We start from the raw sequence: 27,422 nt of genomic DNA, 5'->3' as shown, positions 1-27,422 counted from the left end.
GGAGCACAAGTGATCAATTAGAAACCGAGACCACTTCAGAGTGCTGATCCATTAGCAGCCTCGCGGGGTGTTTTAATTCTTTTTTAAAAACTGGCTGGACGCCGGCCTACACCTGAGAAAGGTGAGATATTGCGGATTGTAATCTTTTGTGACGGGTGCTGTTTGCCTGTTCATCGGCATTTACATCTCCAGTAGAACCATGTACTGAATTGGCAACGCACGCTCCAATTACCTTGCAGGGGTGCGCACAGACTCTGTGCCACGTTCTCCTGAAAGACCTGGTAGGCCTGGCGTATGGCTTGGATGAGGCCCTCTGTGTATCGGATCTGCAGGCTGTAGAGGCTGCGATGGAAGTCCAGCTCCGCCTGCAGGGCCTCCACCTGGACCACAAAAGACAATAAGCTGTTTGCCCTGCCGATAAGACTCAAGGGTGCGCGATCAATTGAGCAAACCTTCGTCTCGCATCGGGTCTGAAGGCTGCTCGCCCAATTCCCCAGACACGGATGTACTGTTGCAGGACAGAGCTGTGAATTGCAGTATTGATCCTTAATTTCATCTGAAACCAATGGCTCCTAGTTTCGGAGCATTTGTCCATCACAACAAATAAAACAAAAACAAAAAAAAAACTGTCGTTAAAACATTTTCAGATATTGATCATGGGAAGGTGTTTGTGTGCACAGTTTTCTCCTCCGAGGAGTGTTTCTTCCTCTGAGGATTTCTACTCATCAAAATGTTTTCAGGCCAAAACAAACAGGTGCTTCAAGTGTGCTTTCCCACAGAAAGCTTTTCATTTTCTTACACCTGAACTTAACAGCTCGGGTCTATTCAGTCACAGTGAGTCGACAGCAACACACATCATTTTACACTACAACACAAAAGAACGGCATACAGAAGAAAGGCCACCATGAAAAAAATATAATAAAAGGATGCAAGTACATTTTGGAAAGTGTGGCCATTGGTGAAAGGTTCAAGTACTTGGGAACCTGTTCAAGTCTTTGAACCTGTTCGTGCTTTGAAGGCCATTAATAAGGGCTTATTCTCCCCATACCAAGCCTGGACACTGTGATCTTTAAAAATGCATTAATGCCCCACAACTGCTATACAGGCGGCGCCTCGGTGTGATGCTCTGACTGAAGTGTGCTGCATAAGTCCTTCTGTTTCGCTGCGCAGGCCTTTGCTTATCATTAAAGATTGATACATCTCCCCTTTCTCTGAGGGTTAATGCGCGTTGGGTCTCTTAGCTGAAACAACAGCTTTGATGACCTCTGAGGGAGGGGGAGGGAATTAGCGAAGAGCACTCAGCCTTCCCTGTGGACATGGTACCTTCAGACACAGAGCCTGATGATTATACAGAGTAAGGCACACAGACAGAGGAGCTAATCTAGTTTCTAGTTTAGTACTAATGCAGTAAACTGTCTACAAGCACTACAAGCATTACCAGGTGGATACAGTAGTATGGATGTGTGGTTGCAGAAGCAATAGGAAGGAAGCAGATGTATGAAACTGTGAGTGGAGGGGAATGAGACTCAGCAGGCTGTGTGGATCTGTAGCAGCACTGGGTCAGTGGAATGGTCGCCCCTCCCCTCCCTGCCCACCTGCTTCATGGCCATCATCCGGGAGTAATTTGCGGCGCGGGCCAGGGCCTCGGCTGCCCTCCTCGCCCGCTGCTGGGGGGCGCCCCGGGGGAAGGCGGGCAGCAGCGCTAACACGGCGTCCGCGCTCAGCTCCTGGGTCACCTCCTGCTCCGTGCTGGCCTGCAAGACAGCGGCACTGTCAGCACCGGGCCAGAGCGGGAGTGCAGTCTCTTAATTAGCGGCACCCCGAGAAGCTCAGGGCATCGATTGGAAGGAGAGTCATAACCACACACACACACACACACACACACACACACACACACACACACACACACACAACCCAAAGCACAGACACACACATAGACACACAAATGCATGCACACTCATTCTCACACACACACCTCAAAGCACACACGCATATGTATGTGCATGCAAGTATATACCTGCACAGAAATGCATGCACACACTTTAGAATTCACACACATGAATGCTGACACTCAATAACCTGTGCATGTATACACGCTTGTGCGCGCGCGCACACACACACACACACACACACACACACACACACACACACACACACACACACACACACACACACACACACACACACAAACACACAAACACACACACACACGATAAGACATTCGTAAATGACTAAAACCATGCTGCTGATGACAACAGTGACCTCAGCTGTGGAAAAGCAATGACTTTCCTCCTCTCATTGTTCTGTTCATGTGAGGTGGATACAGACTGCTATTCAGCGCTCCTCTCCGGGGCGATTGCCCTGGCCTTGCCGCAGTAGCATCAGGAGAGGTCAGGCAGGTTTGGTCACATGTTACCGGGACACAGTGGCTTCTCTATGTGCTGCAGAGACCACCCTGCCAGTAGCTGATACCAGCCGTTCTCACAGTCCAAACAGGCCACGGACCAACTTTTATGCTGCTTTCAAAGTCAGGCAAGGGCAGACAGATGACATCACTGCGGCATATGAGGTATAAATTTAGCAATCCATATTAGGCCGGTGTGACACTTGGAACAGATAAATCCATCGTTGTACATGCTGTTAGCGTCACAGCAGAGCTATGCGTTTTGTATTCATGTGTGCCTCAAAAGCTTTTTCTTTGTCCCGCTAAAAGCGCTTTGCTTGATAACAAACCACAGTATTGCAATACACCAGCTCAACATTCCTGCACCTATAACTCATCCCTTAAAAGCAAAGCCTAGGAAAAGTACACACAATGGTTTTATATATATAACTTTTTTTTTTTTTAACAATAGGGGATCTGTCATTTCACAGCTTGGCGCATAAACCGAGGCGCAGCGATATTCCGACCCACGGGGGTGGCAAAGCTGCAAAGAGGCACAGAGTGAAATATCACCTGATGGAAAAGGCGGTGATCTGGCCAACCCTTTCCGCAGGAGGACCCCGCGTGTCTGGCATTAGATGTGAACACATCTGCGATCTGAAGACAAACGCAGAGACGGCGGGCTGATTTACACTCGGTGGCGCGCTGTTTACATTGGGAAAGGCGCCGCTCCCAAACCTCACGACGCGCGGAGAAACGGCGAGATCAGCAGGTTCGCCCATCTCAAGGCAACCGTAAACATTCAGCTTACGGCGCGGAAAAGGCGCAGAGACACGAGCTTGCCTGGCAAATCTACAGGGGGCGGAAAGGGGCGAACACGGGAAAACAAGCAAACAAAAAAAGCTCAAAAACCTCATCTCAGGACGTCGTCATCTGGAATTGATTGTCAAAACATAACTGGAAAGTTAATGAAAAGACAGTTGTCACAGAAATCTCGGTACATTTTGACATTGGTGCCACTGATGCTGAACAACACACTTCAGATAGGTATATTTTTCCCTCGTGTCACCAAGGCCTCTCAGACGTTCGTTCGTTCCTTTTCTCCAATTGATGATAAATTATACTGCGCGACATTCTTTTCCTTGGGTATGAAATAACACTGACATTGTGTCCAAGGGTGACTGATTGAAACCAGTGAAAAGGTCCCTTTGAAACACGCCTCCTCTCCCACGATAGCAAGCCGAACAAAACAGATCCTTTTTACTTGAAAGAACGTCTGCGATACAGTGCGGAAGGAGAAGGCAAGTCATTTTTAAATAAAACCACAATGGCTTTGTGTTTTAGACCTTGAGTACCCTCCTGGGCATGAGCACGTAGCCCTGCTGAGAGGAGACTATTATTTCCTACAGGGACACTTCATATTTGCAGTAGCTACCTTTAACAATTCCACGCTCTACATTGTGTTAATTCTTTTACCTTTCCTCCCATATTTCTAACTTGTAAAGCTCTTGAAATAGAATTTAAAGGACACCTACAACTGTTCTCTAAAAGAGCAATTATAATTAATTGACCTTATGGTTATCATACATAACATGCATTCCTACCACAGCTTTGTGTCACATTTTCTGTAAAAATATTCAAAAATAAACCCACGGGAGTGTTCAGCAGTACTTGTGAAGCCAGTCTATGAAAGCTTAGCATGCCTGACAGCCTCCCTAGGTTTTATTCTGCCACAAAACCACTGTAGGAGCTGTTCCACCAGCAATGTAAGCATTATTTCATATCCGCATGTAGCTTGTCACGGTGTTGTATCACTGAACCTGGGCAAGGCGCTCATAAAAACCCATCCCCAATGAGCTTTAAGTGTTTCCCCTCTGGATAAAGGGAACCTCTTCTCCCAGCTTTATCTCCCAGGGAAAGGGTTAAGCACTCTCAGCCGCTGTCTTTGCGAAAGTTTGGGAGGAGAAAAGCACTGACATGAAGCAGGCCAGAAGAGCTTAAACAGTCGCAGAGTTTGATCATTACTCTAGAATAATCTAAAGGAGGTCAGAGGTTAAAAGCCTTCTACCTCATTGTTTACTATTAAAAGTATAATACAAGCCCATGATCTATTTGGCCGGCGCACATAAACAGCACACGGCTGTACCGACCAGGAGGAGCGCAGCCCAGATCCAGCTCGCTCCGTAGGGTCTCTGCGGGACAAAGCCTCTTTGAAGCAGGGATTTTTATTATGATTTCCAATGGAAACCTAGCGCTGATGAGGAATGAGCCAGCGCATTACTCAGGGAAAGGAGACAAATGAAAATTTTATTTGGATTATGCCAGATCATTTTTCTACATTCTGTTTAATCACGGCCGCTGGATCTTTTTCTCTGTAACCGTCTTTCCAGGGCTCATAAAACATTCAATTCCTCTTGCGTCTTCACGCTTCGCAATTAGTTACCACTTAGATGTGTTTGGAAAAATAACAGAGTCACAGTAAAAAATGAGTTGCGCCATTACTAAGCAGTGATTGAATTAAGAATTTAAGTCATATGCTCACCAGGTTTCAGCAATCAATCTTTACTGCGAATGTTAACGAAGTGAATATCACGTAACGGCCGCATGAGATGGCTCCTCGGAAAATGGGATCGCACCATACCGGGGCATGGCTAGATGGGGATAGCAGATTGTGTCCCGACCGCGCAGGGGACGAGGAAAAATACTTTCACAAGCGAATTTTATCTGATGTGTCACGCAGTTTGTGAGGAAAGCCCCAGAAGCGGCTTTCTGCTGGGGTTTGTTTACTCAGAGCAGGAGAACAGGAGGACGTTCTTGAGAGAATGCTACTGAACGCTCAGCATGACTCTCTGAGTCCTACTGCATGTAGCCATTCTGAGTCTGTCCTTTTTTAAGAAACTGCGGTGGCGCCTGCGCTTGCAGCGTGTTGTTTGAACCGGTCATTATTCAAAGAGGCCAAAGTCGCAAAAGTCTCGCACATTTCGCTTCCATTCCTTCAACCATTTGTCAGTTTTGTACTTGCCACGGTTTTCTTTTCTTCCACCTCTTCTCACTCATTTCTTTGACGTCCGAAGAAAAGGGAACAGCGAGTGTCCAAATTTGGCCTTGCTCGGCCACATATTCCACCTGGCCCTTGGGACGGCCCTGCTGCCACCTGGCCTGTGTCTCCACCTGTTTACACATGCTCAGTGAGTCTGTTTAGCCCTGTGCCAATTAGGCGCTAATTAATCGGCGGTGGCTCTCGCGGAGGTTGCTTGGTTCCATTACCCGGCAGGGCTTTGATCCTTCCTGACAGATAAGGTGTCCGCGTTGTGTCTAAACCCCCCAACTTGGAGCTTGTCCAATTAATTAAAATGGAGACTTTTTTTGTGACAGGAAGGGAAAAAAAGGGGGTTCAGAGATATTTATCGTAAAGGAAGGGGGTTTGGGATTGACTGTGTTCTTTTCATCTGGGTTTACATCATCTCGGAGGACGAAGGGGAGCACATGGACACAGCTGCTGTGGAGCTGGTGGGCAGGGAAAAAATGATACCACAGTTTACCGAATAATACTTGCCCTGAGCGAGCATGTAAATGAATCCCTTTGTAACCATTAGTGTTTACCAGATTTAATGATCCTTGGTATTCAGTTAAATCAGCTCTATATAATTTTAAAACGTTTGTACTCTGAATTGATAACACTTGGCAATGATGATCTCAGAAATAAAAAAAGAACGGTATAAAGAAAATCTGGGAATAGAACTAGGGTTGGAACAAGCAGACAAGAAAATCTTCCCCATTTTGTAATTCCGTCTTTTTCTTTGATTGAGCAAAAAAAACTACATGCATATACTTCTCTCTGAGCCTTCAGAGGACTAGTGTAGACTCTGTGATTTATAATGGCCTTTGTCTGAGGAGAGAGTCCTTCCACGTCTCAGACTAACAGAAAATGATGATGGCGTCTGACTCACTCAAAGAGCAACAGTGAAAGATTCATCTTGACAGGAAATCCACCCTCACACTTTTATTCTTTCCTACAGGCACGAGACAGTTTCGTGAAACGTATGCGTTTTTCATCTCAGCTCAGTAGTATTCCATCTGAGTTTGTAAAACGTCTCTAAAAAGAGGTCAGGTCTTTCAGAGGCGGATTCAAACAATAAGGTTACACACTAACAGGCGAAGCCCCGAATAACTTCCTCATCTTAGATTCAGACCTTGACAGGTCTCACCATTCACTACCCCGCCCTGCTCTAATCAGGGACCATCAACGGCTTCCATCTCTTTCCTAAAGAAATGAGCCCATCTGAGGTCTCCACAGGGAGCAGGTGTTTGCTTCAGCCTTAAACCCAACAGCACAGGGTTAACACTGAGCTCTGGACAGAGCAGACTCCCTGGCAGGTGCCCCGGCAGGCAAAGGATCATTATATTCTGTCCTCCAGCAACCCCCCCACATCCCGCCTGTGAGCAGAGGAAATCCCAGGGATAAAATAACCCAGTTAGTTGGCCAACTATTATAGTAATTAACCCTACGTTCACCACGCTAGAGCGATTCTTGGACCCAGACACGAACAGCCAGACTTTGACGCTAATGGCTGTGAACCTGAGACAGCCTTGTAAATTACTTGTGTCTGTTACACATCTTGCAATTGCAGTGGTCTCACAAAAGAGGAACTATGGGGCACTAAAAATAATTTCGCTACAAATGTCCAACAAATGTGTTTTCTTGAATAAAAATACATTGTGCCACATAACTGAATAAAGCACAGCACTGTATTGCATACATTGCATTAACAACCTTTTCAAAGGCATCCAGAAGAGAGATTGTTTAAAGCTATGGCTGTCTAAATAACACAATGATACAAGCATACATATACCCAGGCTGTGATTCAATCACCATTACACCACTTATTGACTGGTTATGGTGTGACGGACCTTTATGGAAAGAGCAGATTTCCTCTGAAATAAAGAGTCTGCTCACTGCCCTCTGGACAGAAAGCCTAGCCTTCCCTTTGTCTCCCTCTCTAATAGATCATGTTGTGAATCATGGTTCTGGTAAGGTGGCGATGACATCGCACCTTTGGAATGACATGCTCAGAGAAAAAAGGCCATTTCATGAAGGTGGTAGAATTAAAGAGAGAAGGATGGATGTGCAAAGATTTATTATTAAAATTGCCAATTTCATGCACTTGTCTCAATTCAATCACTGATATTATTTAGTTTGCATGTGACATACTGTTGAGACTTGAGTCAATTCCGACAAAGAACATCAATGCATTCACTTTTTTTTAAATTGTCATTCGTATCAGTTTTGCTGCTTGACTGACTTCATAGTTTGTGAATCCTGTACATTAATACAATTGCCCAGACTCCCCATGCCTTTTGTTGTGTTATGACATTATTTAGTGTCTGCTTAAAGGTCTATTACCTCCATCGGCTCCATAATGGGCAATCAGGACTTTTTACATACCTTTCTTAATACTGATATTTAAGGATATATGCTATTTTGATGTTCATACTACAAAAAATGAACTTTTATTACCGACATGGTGGGTGTTTGAGCCTTATTTGCTTTATTTCCAATTTCCTGCTGACATTTGTAAGAATTCACTTCTTTTCAAATGAGACCATATTGTTAATAACTTGCCATTTACTGAAGCGACAGCATTACCTGCGAAAGGCACACAAAATCACACTGATAAAAATCTTAATCACATACACTGAGGCACGAAACCAGAATGTCACCAAAAGGACATGGGAGGTGATAAGGCATACGGGCGAGACTAAATGAAACTGCTGGCGAATTAGAATGCACGACTTATTCATTCGACGATTTCGACCTGCCCTTTCGTGTGTCAGGCTCTTAACTGTAGACTGAAACAGGGGAAAGAAACAGAGAAATATGTTGCAAACATAAAATGACAGATATTCTAGTATAACACTTAGAAATATATACTCTACATTGGATGCATAACCAGGACAAATATACATCCACATTACAGCATATAACTATGACAACTTTACAAATTATGTCTTTACAAATTAAACATATTACCCAGCACAGATGGCAAGTAGAAGGCATGTGAGTACATTTTTAAAATCACTACCTTGAACTAACCTAATCTATTGTTTATGATAAATGAAGAACTTTTGAACTTTTTTCCCCATTTTATGATTTTTTTAACACGGCTGGCTATGCAATATTGATATGGTCAAGATGTGCAGAAAACATCAAGGGAAGAGCTACAAAATCCCTCAAATTAAAATCTAGGTTGGTGAGGGCTTTGGGGCGTTCATGGGTCTTTTGAAGATCAAACCTGATCTAAAGAAAGACTCTCAAGGGATTTCAGATGCAATTCAGATCACAAATTAAATTCTTAGATACTGGCGGTCCAGAGTAAGATGAGGACACGTTAGAGGTATCCAAGACCACGTGACTAAAGTGAAGAGAAAATTACAGTCTGAAGTATGCAAAACCCACACTGACAGTGAGCCACCGGGGAAAGTCAAAAGTATAGCCAATTTAATTCATTTTGCCATCATTAGCTGCTATAATTAAGTTATGCTGGACAAATGCCAAATATTACAGTTACTACTACTAAATTATATATTGCATGAATATGAAAATGCATGTATCTACTGTATACTATAAACATATAATTGAATGTTATTTGTCATACAAATGTACACTTCATAATCACAAATCAATGTGGGAACAAAAAACTTATAATAACTCTGAACATGAGCGAACACATGCTCTGTGGAGCACATCCATTCACGTTTCCACGATAAAATCTTCTATTCAATCTTAACCACCTACACTTGACGCTCTGGAAATTTAGACCAACAAACAGACAATCAGATGACAATCTTTAACCATCTCTCACAATGGGGCTTTCACAATAGTGCTTCCTCACAGGGGGGAAAGGGGCCGAACCAGTTATATCGGAAAGGCCGCTAAAAAAACGAGCGTGTCCGCTCGCTGTCAAAAGGGTGGCTTTTCGTCCGCTAATTAATCGTGATTCTCGAAAGGTCCCATCACCGCGAAGAAGGGACCGATAAGACCCTCGGGGGGGGGTCGCGGGGTCCTCTGTGCGCTCCTCGTACCTGAATGACAACACCGCAGCAGATCGTATCGCGGGTGGGCTTTTCAGAGCGCAGGGAGATACTGACACCGCCGTCGACCCCCCGGCACACAGGGCCTTTGTTGACGGATCCGCATCACGTGTTCGGAGAGCGGCCAGAGGCCCCACAGCTGTGCCACATCCTGCCGCGCTGGCGAGTCAATCCCCTCATTCATGCCGCGCGGCCGGTGAGTAACTGCATTAGCGCGCCTTATCTCCATCATTGTCATCGGCAAAACAAGAAATGCAGTGTTTACAGCCTTCGCGGAAAGGCAGTTGCTCTGAGAGAAAGATCAGTTTAGCATATGCCCTTATGCACAGCAACTTGCAATGCACAAGGCATCAATTGCCATTAATGTGACACAAATGTGAGACTAAAGAACATCTTGAATATACAATACAGGGAATCAATTTCTGTTGTGTGTCAGAAGTACAACCTTGAATCTGAACAAAATGCACCCGTGCTTTGCACACAAAATACCATTATTGCAACATCACAAAAAATTCTCGGATATACAGTTGAAACAACAGCACTTTAAAGACTAAACTAAACTTGAATGACTCAGCATTGTATAAAGATGATTAAGTTTGTTTGTTATACAGATTGCAGCTTCCATCTTGCTGTTTGGTTTGGTTAATTCAATTTGGTATTCACTGCAGCAGTTTGGGAAGATGTTCAGACAATGTTAAGACAACATTATTCCAATATACCTGCACGCTCCAACCAGCTGTCTACATGGTTATTTATTAGTACAGAGAGTTTATACTCTGAGGTATTTCAGCAAACTTCATGCATGGCAGCACTCAATAAAAAGGGGAACATGCATACAGCACATCTTGGGTAATTTGCAATATCATATTTTGTCTTTTTTTTTTCTTTCAAGAAACATGTTCGAAAACACTTGCTGTCATACTGTGACAATTACAACTATGGCACCCTCATCTGGGGTGTGTTAGACTATTTACAGACACCAATGTAGTGGCTCTGCATGTGTACAGTTATTTTAAAACCAGCACTATGATGGGAAAGAATTGAAAGTGATATGAAGAGGAACACAGTCTGTTTCATTTTCTGTGCCTCGCAATATTTGTAAATGACATGTTGCAATTTAAAAAGTAGGCGTAACATATAATATCACACAGAAATCAAGCAAGACCCCCCGGGACCGCTGGAAAATATCCCACGGCATGCCAGTTTATTTTTGTCCACATTTGGTTTTTTGCACATGTTGAAAAACATTGAGTAGGATGTGGTGGTGGCAAAGTGGGATTCAACAACCTTGCCTGCAGTTATTTTTCTTTGAAAAAAAAAACTAAATATTAGGATGGCAAATACTGCAGACAGGTTGAGAAATATCAAGACAAAATGCAACACGCTGGTTCCATGCTTTCAGTTCCCCGCTCCCATCCACACGACTTCAAACACGCATATCCATCCGCATCTTTCTGGTAAGAATTTAAATAAACTGTTACGTTTAAGGCAGTCTGGAAATAAAAGTCTCCGCACAGCACAAGTGACAAACTGAGTAAGCTACTACTCTATACAAAACAGTTATGAGCGTGCTGTGTCACGCACAACATCATTGACGTTAACTGTTTTGTATGTATAATCATACCAGCCCTGAATGGCTTGGACAGATAAATACTTCGGTGCCCATAACATTACCTGCACCAAGCCTTTTATTTATGATTTATGTGTTCACTGAGAGTTGCACCAGGCTACTAAGTATACAGCAAAACAATATTACCGAAAGGAAAAATGTTACATTATTCAGACGTTTCAGAGGAAAGGCAGAAATGTGTGCTTTTACACCACGTGACCTGTGTCTCTGTTTTTCGTACAGATAGATTTTGGGCTAATAAGAGATGACAATATCGGGCTACAGTGAGGGTAAATATAAACACAAGTCCCAATCCTCCCTGCTGCTTTATTTTAGGCCGCGGACACAGTTCACGGCAGCTTTTCAAATAAGCCGACCGGGCTGAGGCTCACATTCACATCCCTAATTGTGATCAATCAACCTTGCTGTTTAGTTCCGTTGGATTAGAAAGTGACCTGTCCTGTATGATGGAGTGCGATCGAGGTTAAGGTGATTGAGGGGTGGGAGGGGTCGCTTGAAACGGGGCGCTATTTTAACACGGGGTCAGCAACCTCGCCCTTGTGACTGCGTCACCTTACACAACCTCGGTGCACGCTCCCGTGAATTCAAAACAGCCCTGATGAAAAGCTCTCCCTCCGCACGGCCATGGTCTGGTAGCTGCCACCCAGGTGTCGACTCCTTCTCGAAATGTTTGTGTCAAAAAGCGTTATGTCATTCGCAACTCCAGAGCTATGCTGACATGTTTTCAAAACAGCGTGGTCAGGGTCCTAACAAATAAAGCAACATATATATTCCTCTCAGGGGTACAGGGGTAACTGCCAAAAGAGAACAGAAAGGGGTTTTTTTTCTGGTGGGTGAGGGGGCGGGTGCACAGAAATGAGAGAGCCGTTCTCTCCTTTTGGTATTTCTCCACTCTTTACAACTCAAATATAAATTGGTATCTGCTATTCCATACTGTGATCCAATATGTTCACATCAAATGATTCTACTTAATTTAGTATTATTTCATCACTAATTCCATTTGTAGAGAGATGATAAATGGTTTATTATAAAGGTGTGGAGGAACTATGGGTCTAAGTGTTTTGAAAAATTTGTTATATATGTTCAGGCTTTCTGTAGAGTAGATATCAGGAATGTCAAAGCTTGATTCTCCAAATGAAAAAAAGCTTTGTTAATCAAGGTGAATTTTGCGCAGAGCATTCATCTTGACACAATCTCTCCCTTTCCCCCTTTGACATTTTTCAATCTCTTCCCAGGAAATGCTACCAAAGAGAGCAGCGTGCTTCAAACTGCATAAACACAATTTCAGTTCGACATATTGAAAACCGCCGGGAGACTTATCGAACACAAAGGAACAATCTTGCGCGCCGCTTTTCATTTCGATAGCAAGCGGTTTGGACGACATGGAGCTTAAACCGTGGGGTGAAGGCAGGAGAGCGACCAATTGATCAACAGCTTAGCCGAGCAAATGGGAGAGCCGCGGTTGGCCGGTCGACGCTGGGTACAAAATGGCCCTGGGTGAGACGTGGCACTTGCGCTTTTTAGATTATACCTCAGGCCCTTAAGTGTGCCTTTTGAAGCCGCAGGCCCCCTTCTCTCATTTTTAGAGAGGACGAGGGAAGGACGAACACGCGGCTCTGAGGAACAGCCTCTGGCTGCAGGGGACACAGCTGCTGAGCCCGTTGGATCAATTTTAATGGCAGGTAGCAGGGCCATCCTGGACTACAGCCCTGCCTCTCTCTCCTGAGAGAGGGGGGGGCCCACATCAAAGGCTTTGCTATCAAACTGTGACATCTCATGGGCCAAAGCCTTCTTCTTGATCTTTACTGAAGCTCATCCAGGAGTGCTGTATGCAAATCAGAGAGCCTCTGTAACCAAAGCGGGGGCAGAAAAGAGAAAAGAGAAAAAAGAGCCGATTTTGTTCCATTTCAAACTCAACATCCAGAAATCTTTGAGCATAAGCTGAGTTTTTGAATAACTCTTTTTAATAACTCTTTTATGATCTGTGATGCTCTTGACACTACGTATTCCTGCATATTTAAGAAACTTTAACCTCAATTCAACTCTCCCCTTAAAAATGGCCACAAATTTTATTGACAAATGAAACAACGCAACAACATAACATAGAACGTCACCCAGAATGGAACGTTTACGTTAAGCAAGGTGACGGTGCTCGAACGCCTGTCCCGTTATGATTTACAACACCCACTCCATAGAGCAATTGGACAAAGTGAACGCTGCGCATTGGCGTACCGCCGTGACATACATCATCGCACTTTCGGCCGTTTAGTTCCAATTACTTTGCGCCAGGAGGGCACGCCTCGCAAATGGCTAATAACATTTTGTGTATACAGATCTAAATATTAAAATAAATCATCCAATCCCTTTTAATATGGGACCAGATGGGGCGCTTTGTTTGGTGTTTCGCGGGATGCCCGCTCCAAGCTGTCGGTGCATCTATCTTGTGGGTGCAGACAGGGCCACCGTTCGGGGGGTCCCAGGCGCTCCCCGGCTTTGTTTACAATAGGGCTGGGGAAATGATGGATGCCCCGCGCTCCTGATGAAGTTTTTGGTATGTGCATCTCCGCTCAGGCAGAAAGGGGGACCCATGCATGGTTTACCAGGGACACCAGCAGCCCTATCTGTGTGCTCTTATTCATAGCGGCTCGGAGCAATACATTTAACAGATGGGTTCGTATTCCCCAGTTTATAGACCCCTTGTCTCCTGGCAAGCAGGCCAAAGATCGTTTAGCTCTGCTCCTCTACAGACACTGAATGTAAGCTATGCGCAGTCACAATGATGTACGATTTCCTTTAACTGTGGCCTTTTTTTCCACATGCTTTGGTTCTATTTTTCATGTTAAAATAATATGCAACGGTATACAAAGAGGACGCCGATTACTTCACTTCTTTGCGAGTCCTTCTTGTGATGATTCGTCATGGTTTCACTTCCTACACTTTCTCACTCATTTATTTCTGGGCTTGTGTCAGTTCAAGGGCTACTGCAGCTTCTTTAGGGAAAAAAGAAATAATGCTACTTTGTGATCGTGATCCAAGTATTTCGTCATGTTGATACAGTGCAATTTATCAGGGTTACAGCTGCACTTTAATAAAATGTCTGCATAAAACAGATAAACCACTTTTGGAACCGAGTTATTTTTGAATGGATCAGAATCCACTACATTGAAATAACCACACAGACAGTGGAAGGCCAGAGAGCTCAGAATGTAACTGAAAGGGAACGAGGGGTGAAGTCTGTCTCTTTAATGCCGTCCTCTCTGAGGCACAGCCTCGGCCAGTCTGGATCTTCAGACACAGTCACAATTCATTATGCTATGTAAATTTGAACAGAACAGATTTCAGTGACTGATGAATATGCGTGTGGATTTGGTCCTGCAGCCATGCGGGGCAGGCAGTGAGAGGGTTAACGCAGTTCACTGCTCCAGCCAACAGGCAGAAGCCGGGGAGTCCCACTGGGAGCCCGGACTGTGCAATGGGCCAGTGCTTCCTACTCCACTCCCACTCACCCAACACACCGCCATTCAGGCTGCCGTGAGACACCCATCTGAGCCCTCCAGCCAGACCAGGGGGCAAACTCATGTGGCACAGATGTGGACGTGCCAAACCCCTGACCTTCCAAAATTATAATTAAAAACCTTTCCATTCATTATTACTGTCACAGTCATGTACCCCAGGAAATTACCTACTGTATTAATTCAAATGTTTTGATCAAAGAACTATCACCTTATCCTATACTCAGTACAAGGGCACAAGGGTACAAATTTTCTCTTATTTTTGTTTGTATCACTCTAGTACTGAAGCTTTCATGAATTCATTGCATGTTTTGTCTTTAAGAAAAATGAAACTCTTGTTGAACATGGATTAATATTTTGTAAAAAAAATCATGTCTGGAAAAGAGATTCCATGGTTGTATTCATACTAGTGCTTGTTCCGTAAATGTAAAAACACACTATACCATATACCCCCAAAGGACAAGTCTTGCATCAGCTGAAGATAAAACAATCAGTTATCCTAGAATCATAGGCCCCGAATTTGAGACTATTACGTGTCTATCTGATTGATTTGATCCTCGCTACTTGAGGACAGATATCATCTCACTGTGAAATTATTGGCCTACACTTAGCTCGGTCATTAGTTATTGTTACTGGAATATGAGAGAAAGACCAGCACTTAAGGTTTCTATTTTGTTATTGAATTTGGTGTATAATTACAGCATAAATAAAACGAAAGCTTCCCCAGTCACTTATATGCAATTAGCGGAAAACACAAATACACGGCTATTTTGTACAGTATCAGAAGCTGTTACATAGGATAAAAAAAAGCTTGTAAATAACTGACCCACCATTAGAAAGCCACTAATATCAAATACGCATGAAGAGAAGGAAGGACAACTGTGTCTGACCTGGGAGTGTAAAAATCTAAGATAGACAAGACAAAAATCAGTTATAGACAAATTAAGAATTGTAATTCTGCTTATTCAAATAATTAATTTTGAAAAATGTTAGCCTGTGGTTTCTCGTTTGTAGAGAGCTATGTATTGTTTGTTGCAAGGTTGTCCTGAATGTGTCTGAAGGTCTTCTTGACTATTAATAGTGGGAAGGAACAGAATGCCTTAAAAACCAATAGGCAATAGTCAGAAACTACAGTCAGAAACCATCATCTTCCTGTAATAAGCCACGATGTATTAATCAGTCAATTTTTTGGTTTGAATGCTTTAGGAGTTTTTTTATTATTATTTTTTTAACTTACTTTCAGCCAAAGCGTAACCTTCTGCTATTAAAACTTGGCCCAACAGGCCTTCATGCACAGCACATCTGAACAGCACCTAATGGGTTTCAACACTGCAGCATCCCTCATTACACACTCACACTGTGAGCCGACCTCACCAATTCAGCTGACCCCAGCAGCTGAGGGCTTTCAGAAAGAAAGGGAAAAGACAACTATCCTGGGGCACAGACAGACCACTGCTTTAGCTTCTTTATGGAGCCTGTCTATATACAAAAATATAAAACCAGAAATATATGTTTTAGAAAGTTTTCTCACCCAGGGTGCAGAGGGTATGATCAGAGACAGGGTCAGGAGGTCGGAACAGCAGCGGTCCAGCTCCTGGCTGCAGTGGGTCACCTGGTTCAGCAGGCGGGCGTAGGCCGCGGGGGTGAGCAGCTGCCGGGCCTGGTCGCCGGGGTCGGGCCCTGGGGCGAGGATGAAGCCCAGGGTCTGCCTCATCCCGTGCAGGTGTTTGAACAGCTGGCTCAGCCGGGATTCCAGGGCGCTCTGCAAGAGGGCGGGTAGAGGAAGACAGCAACTGTCAGCGTCGTCAAACGAGCAGAGCCTCCCGCAGGGGTGAGAGGTCAAGGGCCTGCGGGGGCCCTCTGCACCTGCTCGCGAGCTGCGCGGCCGAGAGCCGGCCCGGGCTTGCAGGGAGCCTGTCAGGCCCGTCTCCGGAGTAGGGCCCCGGTGTTTGCAGAGCCGGAGCGCAGCTCGAGGTGGTGTGAACGAAAACAAACACTCTGTGTGGGAGCGCTGTCCCGCCAAGACCAAAGAGCAGGCCGAGCCCTGACTTTAGCCTTGAAATATGAAAACAAGGATCAAACGGCCAGAGCTGTCCGAGGCACCAAAATAATCGGTTTGAGAAGACCGGGCTTGCACAGCTGCCCCCGCCCTGCTTTGCGAGGGAGCGCTTCTCATGACCGATAGCTACTGATTTGAGACATTTCAACACCACCTCACCCTTTCTGAGTTTGCTTTTTGTTTCCCTCCACTGCCCCTGGAGGGAATCCCTGCTGAAATACATTAGCACAAACAAAAACTGTGTGTAAATACTTGGCGGGGAGGGGGCTGTTGTTTTTCCCACACAGTGCTTAAAGGTTAATTGGATCCTATATTTGAAATAGCTCAGGCAAGATAAAAATACCAACAAAATTACTAAAAGAAAAGTTACATGTAACTTAAAGGAAAGAGGGAAATGAACAATCAAACATGATCAATGCTTACCCTAACTATAAACAATAATATTCTCTGGGAATATTAAATTCATGCTACTTACCACCCAATACAATATTTTTCAAGCACACTTCAATTGTTCACATCCCTGTCACAAATTCCATTGTTAAAAGTGGCTTTACAGAAGTATCCTTTTTAATGGATAATCCTTTTCAGACGTAATATGCCTGGAGTGAAAGAACAGATATTGATTATGCAGTACGTAATGAACAGCCTTGTAATGAAGAATGGAACAGCTGAAGAGCAAAGAGAGCGTACAGTGTGTGAATCATGACAAAACCAGCAGTTTACGCACTGACACTGGTTTAATATTTATAGTGCAACTTTAGTTCCAAACAGATGCACAAAGCCGCATGGCGCTTATTTGTTGCCGGCCAGGAATATAGGATTAAACGCAAAATCACTCTGAAAAAGTATTTTGAAGGGGCATCGAGACTGGATTACTTCACTTCATGCTTTGTTCCACAAAACAAAGGGACTGCTTTGCCTTTAAGCTTTTATAAATCACTTTGTGCCGATTCGTTACGCACTCTCTTCCCATTCCATCTTGGCAAGTCTAAGGAGACACCATAAAAATGGCCCACAGACGTGCCTCCGAATCGCGTTCTTGGGGCGCTGGGACCAGGGGCTTCATATGCTCCCGATTACTGTGGACTTACGACCAATTTGTAGTGTGGGCAGCCAAGGGCTTGATTTAGAGGGTACGCGCAGTGCGTTACAATGGCTGGAACACGTCGAAGTGTGAAATTATTCCAGATGACATACCTCACCTCAGCACTCACCATATCTAACAACCTTGTAAGTGCTAACAGCTTTGAGGATGAGAATCCAAGACCAGGAGTAGAGCGAGGCTGACAGACTCAAACCCACTCGATTAAGCTCCACCATGTAAATCTGTGGCCATTCAGTCCTTTACGCAACACTTCATTTTCCTCAAACTGCCTCCAAGAGGGGTGACCCATGTTGTCTTTAGTTCCATATATGAAGACTTTCAATCATTTCTTGCGAAACAATTCCATAAAAATAGTATGCTTTACATGGTGATCATTCAGTAGTAAAACAATAAGCTCTTAGCACAGGCTACTGTAAATTGCTGCAGTAATGGTCGTCTTTGATCAGATGTTACATCTGTGTTAGACATTATATGTAAATGGTCATTTGTAAGTTAAATAATATTATCACGTCATATACATGTATGTATATATGTATATATGTATATATATATATATATATATATATATATATATATATATACATATATATAGTGTATATACTGTATATATATATATGAGAGAGAAAGACATTGGTGGCTTGTGACTTAATAGATAATAATGGTAAAAACCGCAGTGACCACCTCTGACTTGGTCTACATCTATATAATTAGAGCAGTGGTGGAGACAGGACCTGCACTGCCGAGACCAATGACAAAACAGCGGGCTTGAATCGGGAGGAAAATGCGACATCCATCTCTGCTGGGTTTCACCTGTCCTTTACACAGGGCACCCCCACCTGACCCCACACCCCGTCACGACTGCGCATGCTCAAGGAAGAGGCGCGCAAAGTGGCGGGGAAATTTAGAGAGAGAAAAAAAAACGCCATCTGTTTCTGCCATCTGGGTGAGGGGTGAGCCGGGAGAGGTGGAAGCCTCACTGTGAAGATTTCGGGGAGGTGGGAGTGGGTTTGCCGGAGTGAGCCTCGGAATCAACATGTGTTTCTCATAAGCGCACCGTCCAAAAAACCCATCCCGTCTCCTTTCAACTTTTTTTTCTTTCATTGAGCTTGCCGCAAAAGCAAGCCTGCCATCTCTGTCTGACTGACCGAGATCGAGAGAGAGGAGACGTTTTCGTGTCAAAAGGTCTGATTTTTTTCATGCTGGAAGGGGGAAGAGAATCAGGCAATGTCTTTCATGTAAAAAATCAATACCTACAGAGTGAGAAAGAGTCTAATATTCCTGGGCATGCGCACAAGCTGATGCTGACCTGGTGGAGGGTGTTGCCTGTTTACCACTGAACGAAACACTGGAGCAAAATACAAGACCAAACAAACTCCCTTAGATTCTTTCTTAGAGTCCGAAAGACTCAAAATAACAATATATACTTATATGTGTCCTTAATACTGTAGCAGAACTTTTCGGTCTTCTGTATATTAGAATAGGCCCTAGACATTCAGCATGCTTTGACCTCTCAGATAGATCTGAACTTTTTGATCCAGAACAACGTGCCCCTTGAAAAACCGTGAATGTATACAATGGATATGTAGCAAAACTGCATCTCCCCACGACTGTCATTTTCCACTGAAAGCACACTCGATACTTACTGAAATCTCATCACTGCAATTTCTCACTACTGTCTAGGTACATTTGATGGTACCACTGTGTATCTCGACATGAGTTTGTGATACATGTCTTCATGTCTTCCCCTCACCTGCAGAGAGCAAAGAGACTGTCCTGACTGCACTGCATTTATTGCGGGGTGATATTCATGTTATGCTGTTATACAAGTTTTGAACAGTTTTTGAACAATTTTTGGCGGGACACTGGACAACTTTTCAATAAGGCAAGCCTCCAGTTCTGAAGAGATGAAGCAGGTAATCTGCCCCATACCCTACATTCCAGAATTTCCCATGAAGATTCAGTGATGTTCAGACTTAGTTACTAGGGGAGGTGTTTGACTTCATTAAACCACTCTCGAATCTGTTTAGCAGTGTGTATGGGGGTTATCGTCTTGGAATATGGGAACATCTTGAGGAAACAAGTCATCTAAAATGGCTCTGTCTTCCTTAGCCCTAATTCTGCTACACAGAGTAATAATCAGACGCAATCCATGAGATGGAATAGCCCAACATATATCACCATGTTTAACAGTTGGGAACAGGTAACATGGGCTGAAGGCTCTCTTTGGCTTTCTCTTAACTTAAACCCATCCAGAAATGGGAAAAAGAGTAAAAGATTACTCATCAGACCATATAGCTTTCTTCCACCACTCAGGTCCAGGTTTTGTGTTGATTACACCATCTTATGCATTGTTGCTCATTGGTCTTGGGTCACAGAGGTATAGATTCAATTCTGTGTTAATTTTTCAAGCTGTTCTTTTGTGGGTTTTAGCAACTACCCTGTTAAGTATCTCTATCCCTGTCAGTGAGCTTAGACTTGTGGCCACTATTGCTCTTCCCTGATGCAATTTTGTCCTTGTTGGAAACACTGTGTGCACCCACACACAAACAGCATTATTTTGCCATTAATAAGCAGCCTTTAGTTTTATGCTGTGCGGTGAAGAGGGACAGTGAATTTCCAATGTGTATTGCATTTAAGATGAATACAAACAAATAAAAATTTAAACAGGTCATGATCTCTTTTGTACATGCCCACTGGGTCCTATGGTAATCACACATAAATATAGGAAAAACAAAAATGATGTTATTACTTCATTATTATTCAATAACTTAGCAGACATCCTTATTTAGGGTGCTGTTAGGTTATTATTCAAAGCAAATACTGACAATAAAAGGTGCGGGTCATGGGCCACATGTACAATAAAATCAATCAATATACCAATGTATCAAATTTTATTTGACAGAAATCCTTCTGCAAGAACTTTCACAGAGAATATCAGCTGAGGCTGACTTCATAATACATGCATTTAACCCTGGAAAGTCAACTTTTGTTAAACCTTTTTTTTTAAACTTAAAACTGCCTTTCTGAAGAGCCCTCACACTAATTTAATGCAGAGTGGTAAAATGTGTTCATAGATCATGGTCAAATGCTCTTCTTCTCTGGTTGTTCTATACCCTGTATTCAGTTGGTGTGACAAGTCATGTCACCAGACAAGTCACTGGGGGCGAATATCCACTTTAAATTTAAATTTGGCCACGGGATTCCACATTGCTACTTCTGCACTGGAAAAATGAGGCTCAGCAGGAGAGACTAAAGGAAAGGAAATGATGACAGGAGAAACGTAAACATTTCCTCCACCTCCTCCCAAGCAAAGGAGAAACCAGGGATATTCACATAACTACTGTTACATATAGAAACATCCATCCACCAAAGAAATTGACAATTATGTTCAAGGATCTGTAAATGAAATATATGTGAAGTCGTTGTTGGGGTTGGAAGTACAGTGTATACAAAATCATTTTTATTTACTGTACATTAAAATGGTGATATCTGATCTTCTTCAAGCTAAAATATGGGACAGGTATCACAAAAATCAAGGCTACATGGTCAAATTAGGTAGCAATCTCACAGTGGAAAAAAAAAATCTAGGGCGGATTTCTCCTGAATTCTTCACATGTAACCCTGTGGCATACACAAAAAAGAGAATTTTTTTAGGCGTACACCTACTGAGCTCCTGAGGTCAGTCAAAGAATGGATGCTGAATTCCGCATCCATTGTTACATGTCCACAAATACCATCTTCTTTTAACCGCTGGTTTCATTATTTTTCATACTTTTTTCACATAGCTGTATCAATAAAGAGACATAATTCTATATTCAGCTGTAAGAGGGAGATAAGTTATGCAAACAAGGAATGAAGCAATGCAGCCCCTTCAAACCCTAAGAAAGTTTGTTCTTCCCTCAAAGGAGCAGGAGTCTCTTGAAAATTTGGCAGCAGCTTATACCGGCTTGAGACGATTCAAGTTACTGACTGCCTCCAGCCTTTTAAGCAAGAGACAAGCACTTTGAGGTAACCCCAAGGGATTCAAGGAAGAATATGCTCCAGTCGAACAAAAAACAGCCGAATTTCAGGGAGAATATACAGTATACGGGTTTCTGTATAAACCGCTGAAGACTGCATCTGGCAACAGAAATTGATATGTATTCCTTTCTGAATAGTAAATTCACCAGTTTCATGAATATGTATGGAATCCAATTAGTGTCAAATATAAACAACAAAAAGGATATTGGTAATCAACTAGGCAGGATGGAAACAACTTCATGTGGATCACAGTAATTACAAAGGCAACTGAACTTACAGTACAACTGCAGTTAATGAAAGAATATGCAAATGTTGACGAAAACTCACCTGCTACTGTGACACCTTAGTTGAGTTACGGTACCAAAATGTCTATTCTAAATGTCTTTTCAAGTTAAATTTAATCTTCTGTAAAGTACACACTATACTAATGAAACCTATGTCGTCACATTCAAAAAGTGAATGTTATTGCATTTGAGGGGGGTCCACTCAACAACAGTCAAAGTCATTAGACTCGTGGTCTCAAGACCAAAAAACAGTTTGCAAGCAAGGCAACACTTACACAACTCAAATTTAAGGACGAGGTTCTTTGTAGTTAAAATGGACAGAGTCCCCTTTTGATTTCAAAACCTGGAAAAACAACGTAGTTAATTTGACTTCGGTGTGAAAAACAGGACGGGAGCACTCCTCATTAATCCACCTCGGAGGAGTGCCTACTGCCCGCTGGCAGTGAACAGCCGCTGGGTGGGCCAGGGACAATGGCTCACCTTGAAGAGAGCAGCAGATACAGAAACAGCCTTTTGGGGAAAAAAGCGTGATTCCCAAAGCGTGGTCAAGGCGCCGGCGATACCAGCTGCACAACCTCAGAGAAGAATAATGATCAGCGTCACCAGGGGCAAGCACGCCTCCAGGAAAGCCGTCCCAAATCCAGGAGGCCAAAAGCCCACTTTAATTACCCCATTGCTTAATGACAGTGACTGGTTTTTGAACAGTTGTTTTCAATCATGAAAGACCCAGGCACACTTCTAATTGGACCACTGTGTCATTCCGCAAAGACAGAAGTTCAATGATATCCCAGGAACCACGGAGCATTCACCTTAGATATGGCGTTATGAATTACTGCATTATTCAAAAGCCCCTACCATCTGGTGAATGGACATCAGTAACTTGCCTTAAAGTCATTCTGAATGAAGTTAATCTAAAATGGCAGCCCTGAACCCTTTTGATTCTAACAAACATTTCCACAGCTGACAGTTTGTTAGAGAGAGAGTTACAGCGCAAATATTGGGCCTGTGGGACCAGCCATTAAGGACAACACCTCCATTTATTTTGTATTGGTGTTTTTTCCTTAATATTACCCACAATGATGCCATAAATATTTGCTCGTTATGAAAAACAATCACCTGATCATCACTCAGAAAAATACTTTCTACTCATACAGATGGGTTACTTGCGGTATTTTTTGAATGCATTATGTACTTTTCATGCACCCTTGTGGATACTGAGATTTCAAGTGGGATTCTCCCTCCTTACCAGCAGCACAGAATATCAAGTAATTGCCCCTCTATGAGAGAATAATATAGAATGCCATCACATTTTTCAAATCCTGCTTCCCCATAAAAATAGCCTGTCAACATGCATGAGCGATGACTGATTGAGCCAAAGTACAGACAGACGCTGACAGCAAAGAAATATTACCCAGGGACCTGTGATTAACTGGACTTACCACTTGCTGAAGGTTTAAGTTGTTTATCTTCCCATAGCAAAGATCCACCAGGGTGACTGGTTGTTTCACCAGATTCTTCTTGGATGATACCCAAGGCATGGAGAGGTTTTCCACAGTGGACACCTATATGTGCAAAGGCAGGATTACGGAATACAGTTTTGTGAAATAACATTTGTTCTTATTTCCACGCGTTTCAACATCCATTACATGCCCTTCTTACGGGTAGCCGCTACCTTGGGAAATCAGAGCAGCAGGATTACTTTATACAATATACAGGAACAGGTTATAAGCAATTTGTATAAGAAATTATTATCACATGCATCTGAAAGTCCTTCTACGACTGATTTAGATAATTTAACTAGAAGAGTGAGGCTGCACTGTAATTCAACCACACTGTAATTCAAACATGGGTGCTTCAATGAGAGAGAAACGTACTATAAAGCCCTAAAAAGAGGCAGTTTGTCTTCAAAGTTCATTTTTGTCTGTGTCAGCACAGAGCACCTCTCAGCCCAAAAAGGCATTGTCAATGAGGAACATGACTGACAATTAGTCACTTTCATCTAGAGCTTCTGTAACGCCTTTTGCATTCCGAAGAGGGAACGTGGTTAGAGAAAACGAAAGTCACGGCTGCATGAACATGTTGACTCAAATGAACTCTGAGACCACAGATATATTGTTTCCACCTCAAAATATGAGCATGAGGTGAGAACACAGGCAAAAACAAAATTCTCTTGTCTTTTTCTTAACGTAATAGCACTAAGAGGGAATTGAACACTATATAACAAATTTTCTAATTCTTTGAGAGCCACATCTCCAACCAGACTCCTAACATGTTCTTAAAAGCATACTGTACAATAACAGAACTGACAACACACATCCAGACTGTATTTCTCTGAGGGAAACTGGTTGTCAAAACCTAATTTCCGAATCTGCCCTGGTTCCTCTCACTGTTGACCTGTAATCATGTTGCCTTACATCAGTAAAGAAAACAAAATATAGGACCTGACATTTCCTATATTGCTTCTTTTGAAGATTCCCAAACTTTCATAACCTTTTCATAACCTTATCTTTCCTTTGAGCAATATATACTTGCAGTTTTAACCTGCAAGGCCAATTTTGTCTTTTTCATTTCTATGAAGATTATTCTTGTGCCAAATTTTCCCTCCATTTGTGCCTCTGTTTGAACTTGAAGCAATAAAGGGTAACAGCAGCGTATTCCAGACAAATACAGCAATTATGTACACAGCAATCCATCAGATGACATTGCCATAACCCACAGTTAGTGTTTAGGTATCTTCAAGAACATGCAGACATTCTGAGGGAAGCTTGAAATGGAAAAAAGAGAATCTCTCTCTCTCTCCCTTATATATACTGTGTATATAACAGTAAAGTATAATCATTATAATACTTATAACGATTAGAATATTATTATGATTATGATTATATTATAATACTTACAATGATTACAATACTTTCTCATGACACTTCATGTGACTGGATATGGCCTTAAGGAAAAAAATATTCTCCTATTTGGGAGATAATGGACGGCTCATGATGAAAAATTATATGCTTCCCCTTTCTAGGCGTGTTGCACAGAACTGTACAGAATTTGAATGGCACACACTGCCACTGGTTCTTATATCTACATTCATGCACATTATTTTCCACTTGATGGAAAGCCATTACAGTGGTGTGCGGATCTCAGTTTACGCTTTGAGATAATACTTGGCTGACACATTTGCAAACAATTTTGATTGGGGAGACATGTTTTGCTTTTTAGCTGCCATTTCAGAGCCCCATATGACATCTGGATGAAGAAAAATCTTTCGATTCACAGAATCTTTAAGCCACCTTCCTCATTTATTTCTTTTTGCGGTGGCTCAAAGCGTCAGGCTGTTTATCAAGATGATCCACTTCAGCAGCGAGCTGACCAAGGAAAGTGTAAAATAACGCTGAATGCTTCTCTCAGAAATGCAAATCTCTTCCAGCTTTTTTTTTCCTTGCCTTTTTTACGACATTAGGTAGACTGGTTTACGGGCTTGTTATTTTTGAAAGGAATGCACTCTGACTGTCTGAGCGGGCTTTGTAATGGAGAGAAAATATTCAGCACGGCACAATGCGCACTGATGACGCCTCGGGCGGACACATTCTTTGCAGCCAGACAGCTCTGTTTAAATCTGATGAACTCTCAGGGGTAACTCTAAAACTTCCCTGTGACCCGTCTTCGGGGCTTAAACAAAAAAAAAAACGCAGGAAGACTGCAGCTGTCTGAGCCAGGGCTCGGATGCAGCTGGCATGAAGGTATGCCAAGGCAAAGTTTCTGGAATATTTCAGGGAGGCACGAGACCCAACAGTGAGAGTTCTGTGAGATTCTTAGAGAGAGCTCCTGGTTCTGGGTTGGGCTGCGCACGGAACCTGGCGCACTCCGCAGAAGACTATTTTCAGATGCTCCACTCGAGCGTTGCAGAATAACGAGCCATCATAAAAAGACACGTTAATGACTGTCCCACTATAAGTTACAGTATGTTAATGTCTGTCTGCCACTTAACCAGCTGAGAGCATCCTCTGAGCCACCATTAAAACAACATTAATAATGACTGGATTCGTTCTCCTGTATGCTTCTGAAGACTGTAATTACACAAAAAAGAAATCATCTTGAATGTTAAAATGGTCTTAGTGTAAAAATAAGGCTATAAGACCATTATAAAAATTGTACTAGACTGTTTTCCATTTATAAAGTCCTATTAGTGTCTGGCTGGTGCAAAGCTGGCTGGTGGTGTTTTGGGAGTGGGTAGCTATGTAGAGAAAAGTCTAGAATGTGCTTCGGTAGAGGCTCCATGAGAAGCCTCTGGGACAGTCTGCACAGGCTTTGCCTCCATCAGTGCTCCTACTGCATATCAACACTAAAACCTGAGGTAAGCCAGAGAGGCCTCACTTCAGCCTCCCTTCGAATCTTAAAATATGGAGCGTTTCAATTATTTAACATGTCTTAGCTGGATTCCATCAACATATTTACTGGTGTTTTTCAAGCAAACCATACAATACACATACTGAATACACATTCACTTCTGCAAAAAGGTGCAGAAGTGTGTGGGATTTATTACAGAGGCATGCACTGACAACACTCTAGCAATGATGCTTCTCATTTCAAGCAGGTCATTTAATGTAGAACACAGGCAAGCACCACGCAAGCTTCGGTGCATCGATTCTTAAGTTTCAACGGGTGATGAATCCAGCGTTCGCTCTGGGTCAGGAATTCACAGCACACAGTTATTCCTCCGTGTATCTATCTCATCTCAAAGTCAATGACACGTGTCCAAAATATTTACACAAAACCACAGTCATGCAGCCTGATCCATGCTGTAAACATGCAATTCCATTTGTTTTCCTTCAATTTCACGTTTGACCACAAAGTAAAGGTTTGCTTGTTTGCTTTTTTGACAGCGTCAGTGGTGCTGCTGTGCTCCGCAGGGTCTAAATCAATTGCATGGACATTGATTGTTGTTTTTTATGTGTCCTATATAAGTAATTCATTTTAAGCACGGCAGACTGATGTTTACTGATACCCACCCTTGCATGTCCAACAGTCCAATGCCCCACGTCACAGGACTGTCACTGTTCTTTTAGATGCTGCACATTAATGACATTTGAAAAGATTAGAGAATTTTTTAAATGACTTTTTTAAAGTCACTCCTCTTATTTTTTAAGTTTACCTCATGAAAACGTGGGATAAAACTATGCTGAGTGTTTGGCTTTACAAATAGCATGTGTATTTACTTTCACTGACTGTTTTCTAAAGCTTGCTTACTGGGATGAGGAAGAGCACAAATAGAAGATTAGCAATTACATTAACATTCCAACCCACACCAAAGGTGTTTTATCTGACAATTACACTTCT

General features: G+C 42.9%; 1 protein-coding gene across 1 annotated transcript in view; it reads right to left on the bottom strand.

Moving 5' to 3' along the window:
• Nucleotides 1–27,422, bottom strand: part of LOC118776475 — a 72,533-nt gene that overhangs the window by 5,801 nt on the left and 39,310 nt on the right. The window contains exons 5-7 of the mRNA XM_036526835.1: nt 16,149–16,628; nt 1,596–1,754; nt 233–380 (exon numbers count right to left, since the gene is read on the bottom strand). Of these exons, the coding sequence (XP_036382728.1) occupies nt 233–380; nt 1,596–1,754; nt 16,149–16,628 (787 nt within the window). The remainder of the gene's footprint in view (nt 1–232; nt 381–1,595; nt 1,755–16,148; nt 16,629–27,422) is intronic.

This window comes from Megalops cyprinoides, chromosome 4, assembly GCF_013368585.1.
Source record: "Megalops cyprinoides isolate fMegCyp1 chromosome 4, fMegCyp1.pri, whole genome shotgun sequence".
In the NCBI taxonomy this organism is placed as follows: Eukaryota; Metazoa; Chordata; class Actinopteri; order Elopiformes; family Megalopidae; genus Megalops; species Megalops cyprinoides.
This window is presented reverse-complemented; position numbering and strand designations above follow the sequence as displayed.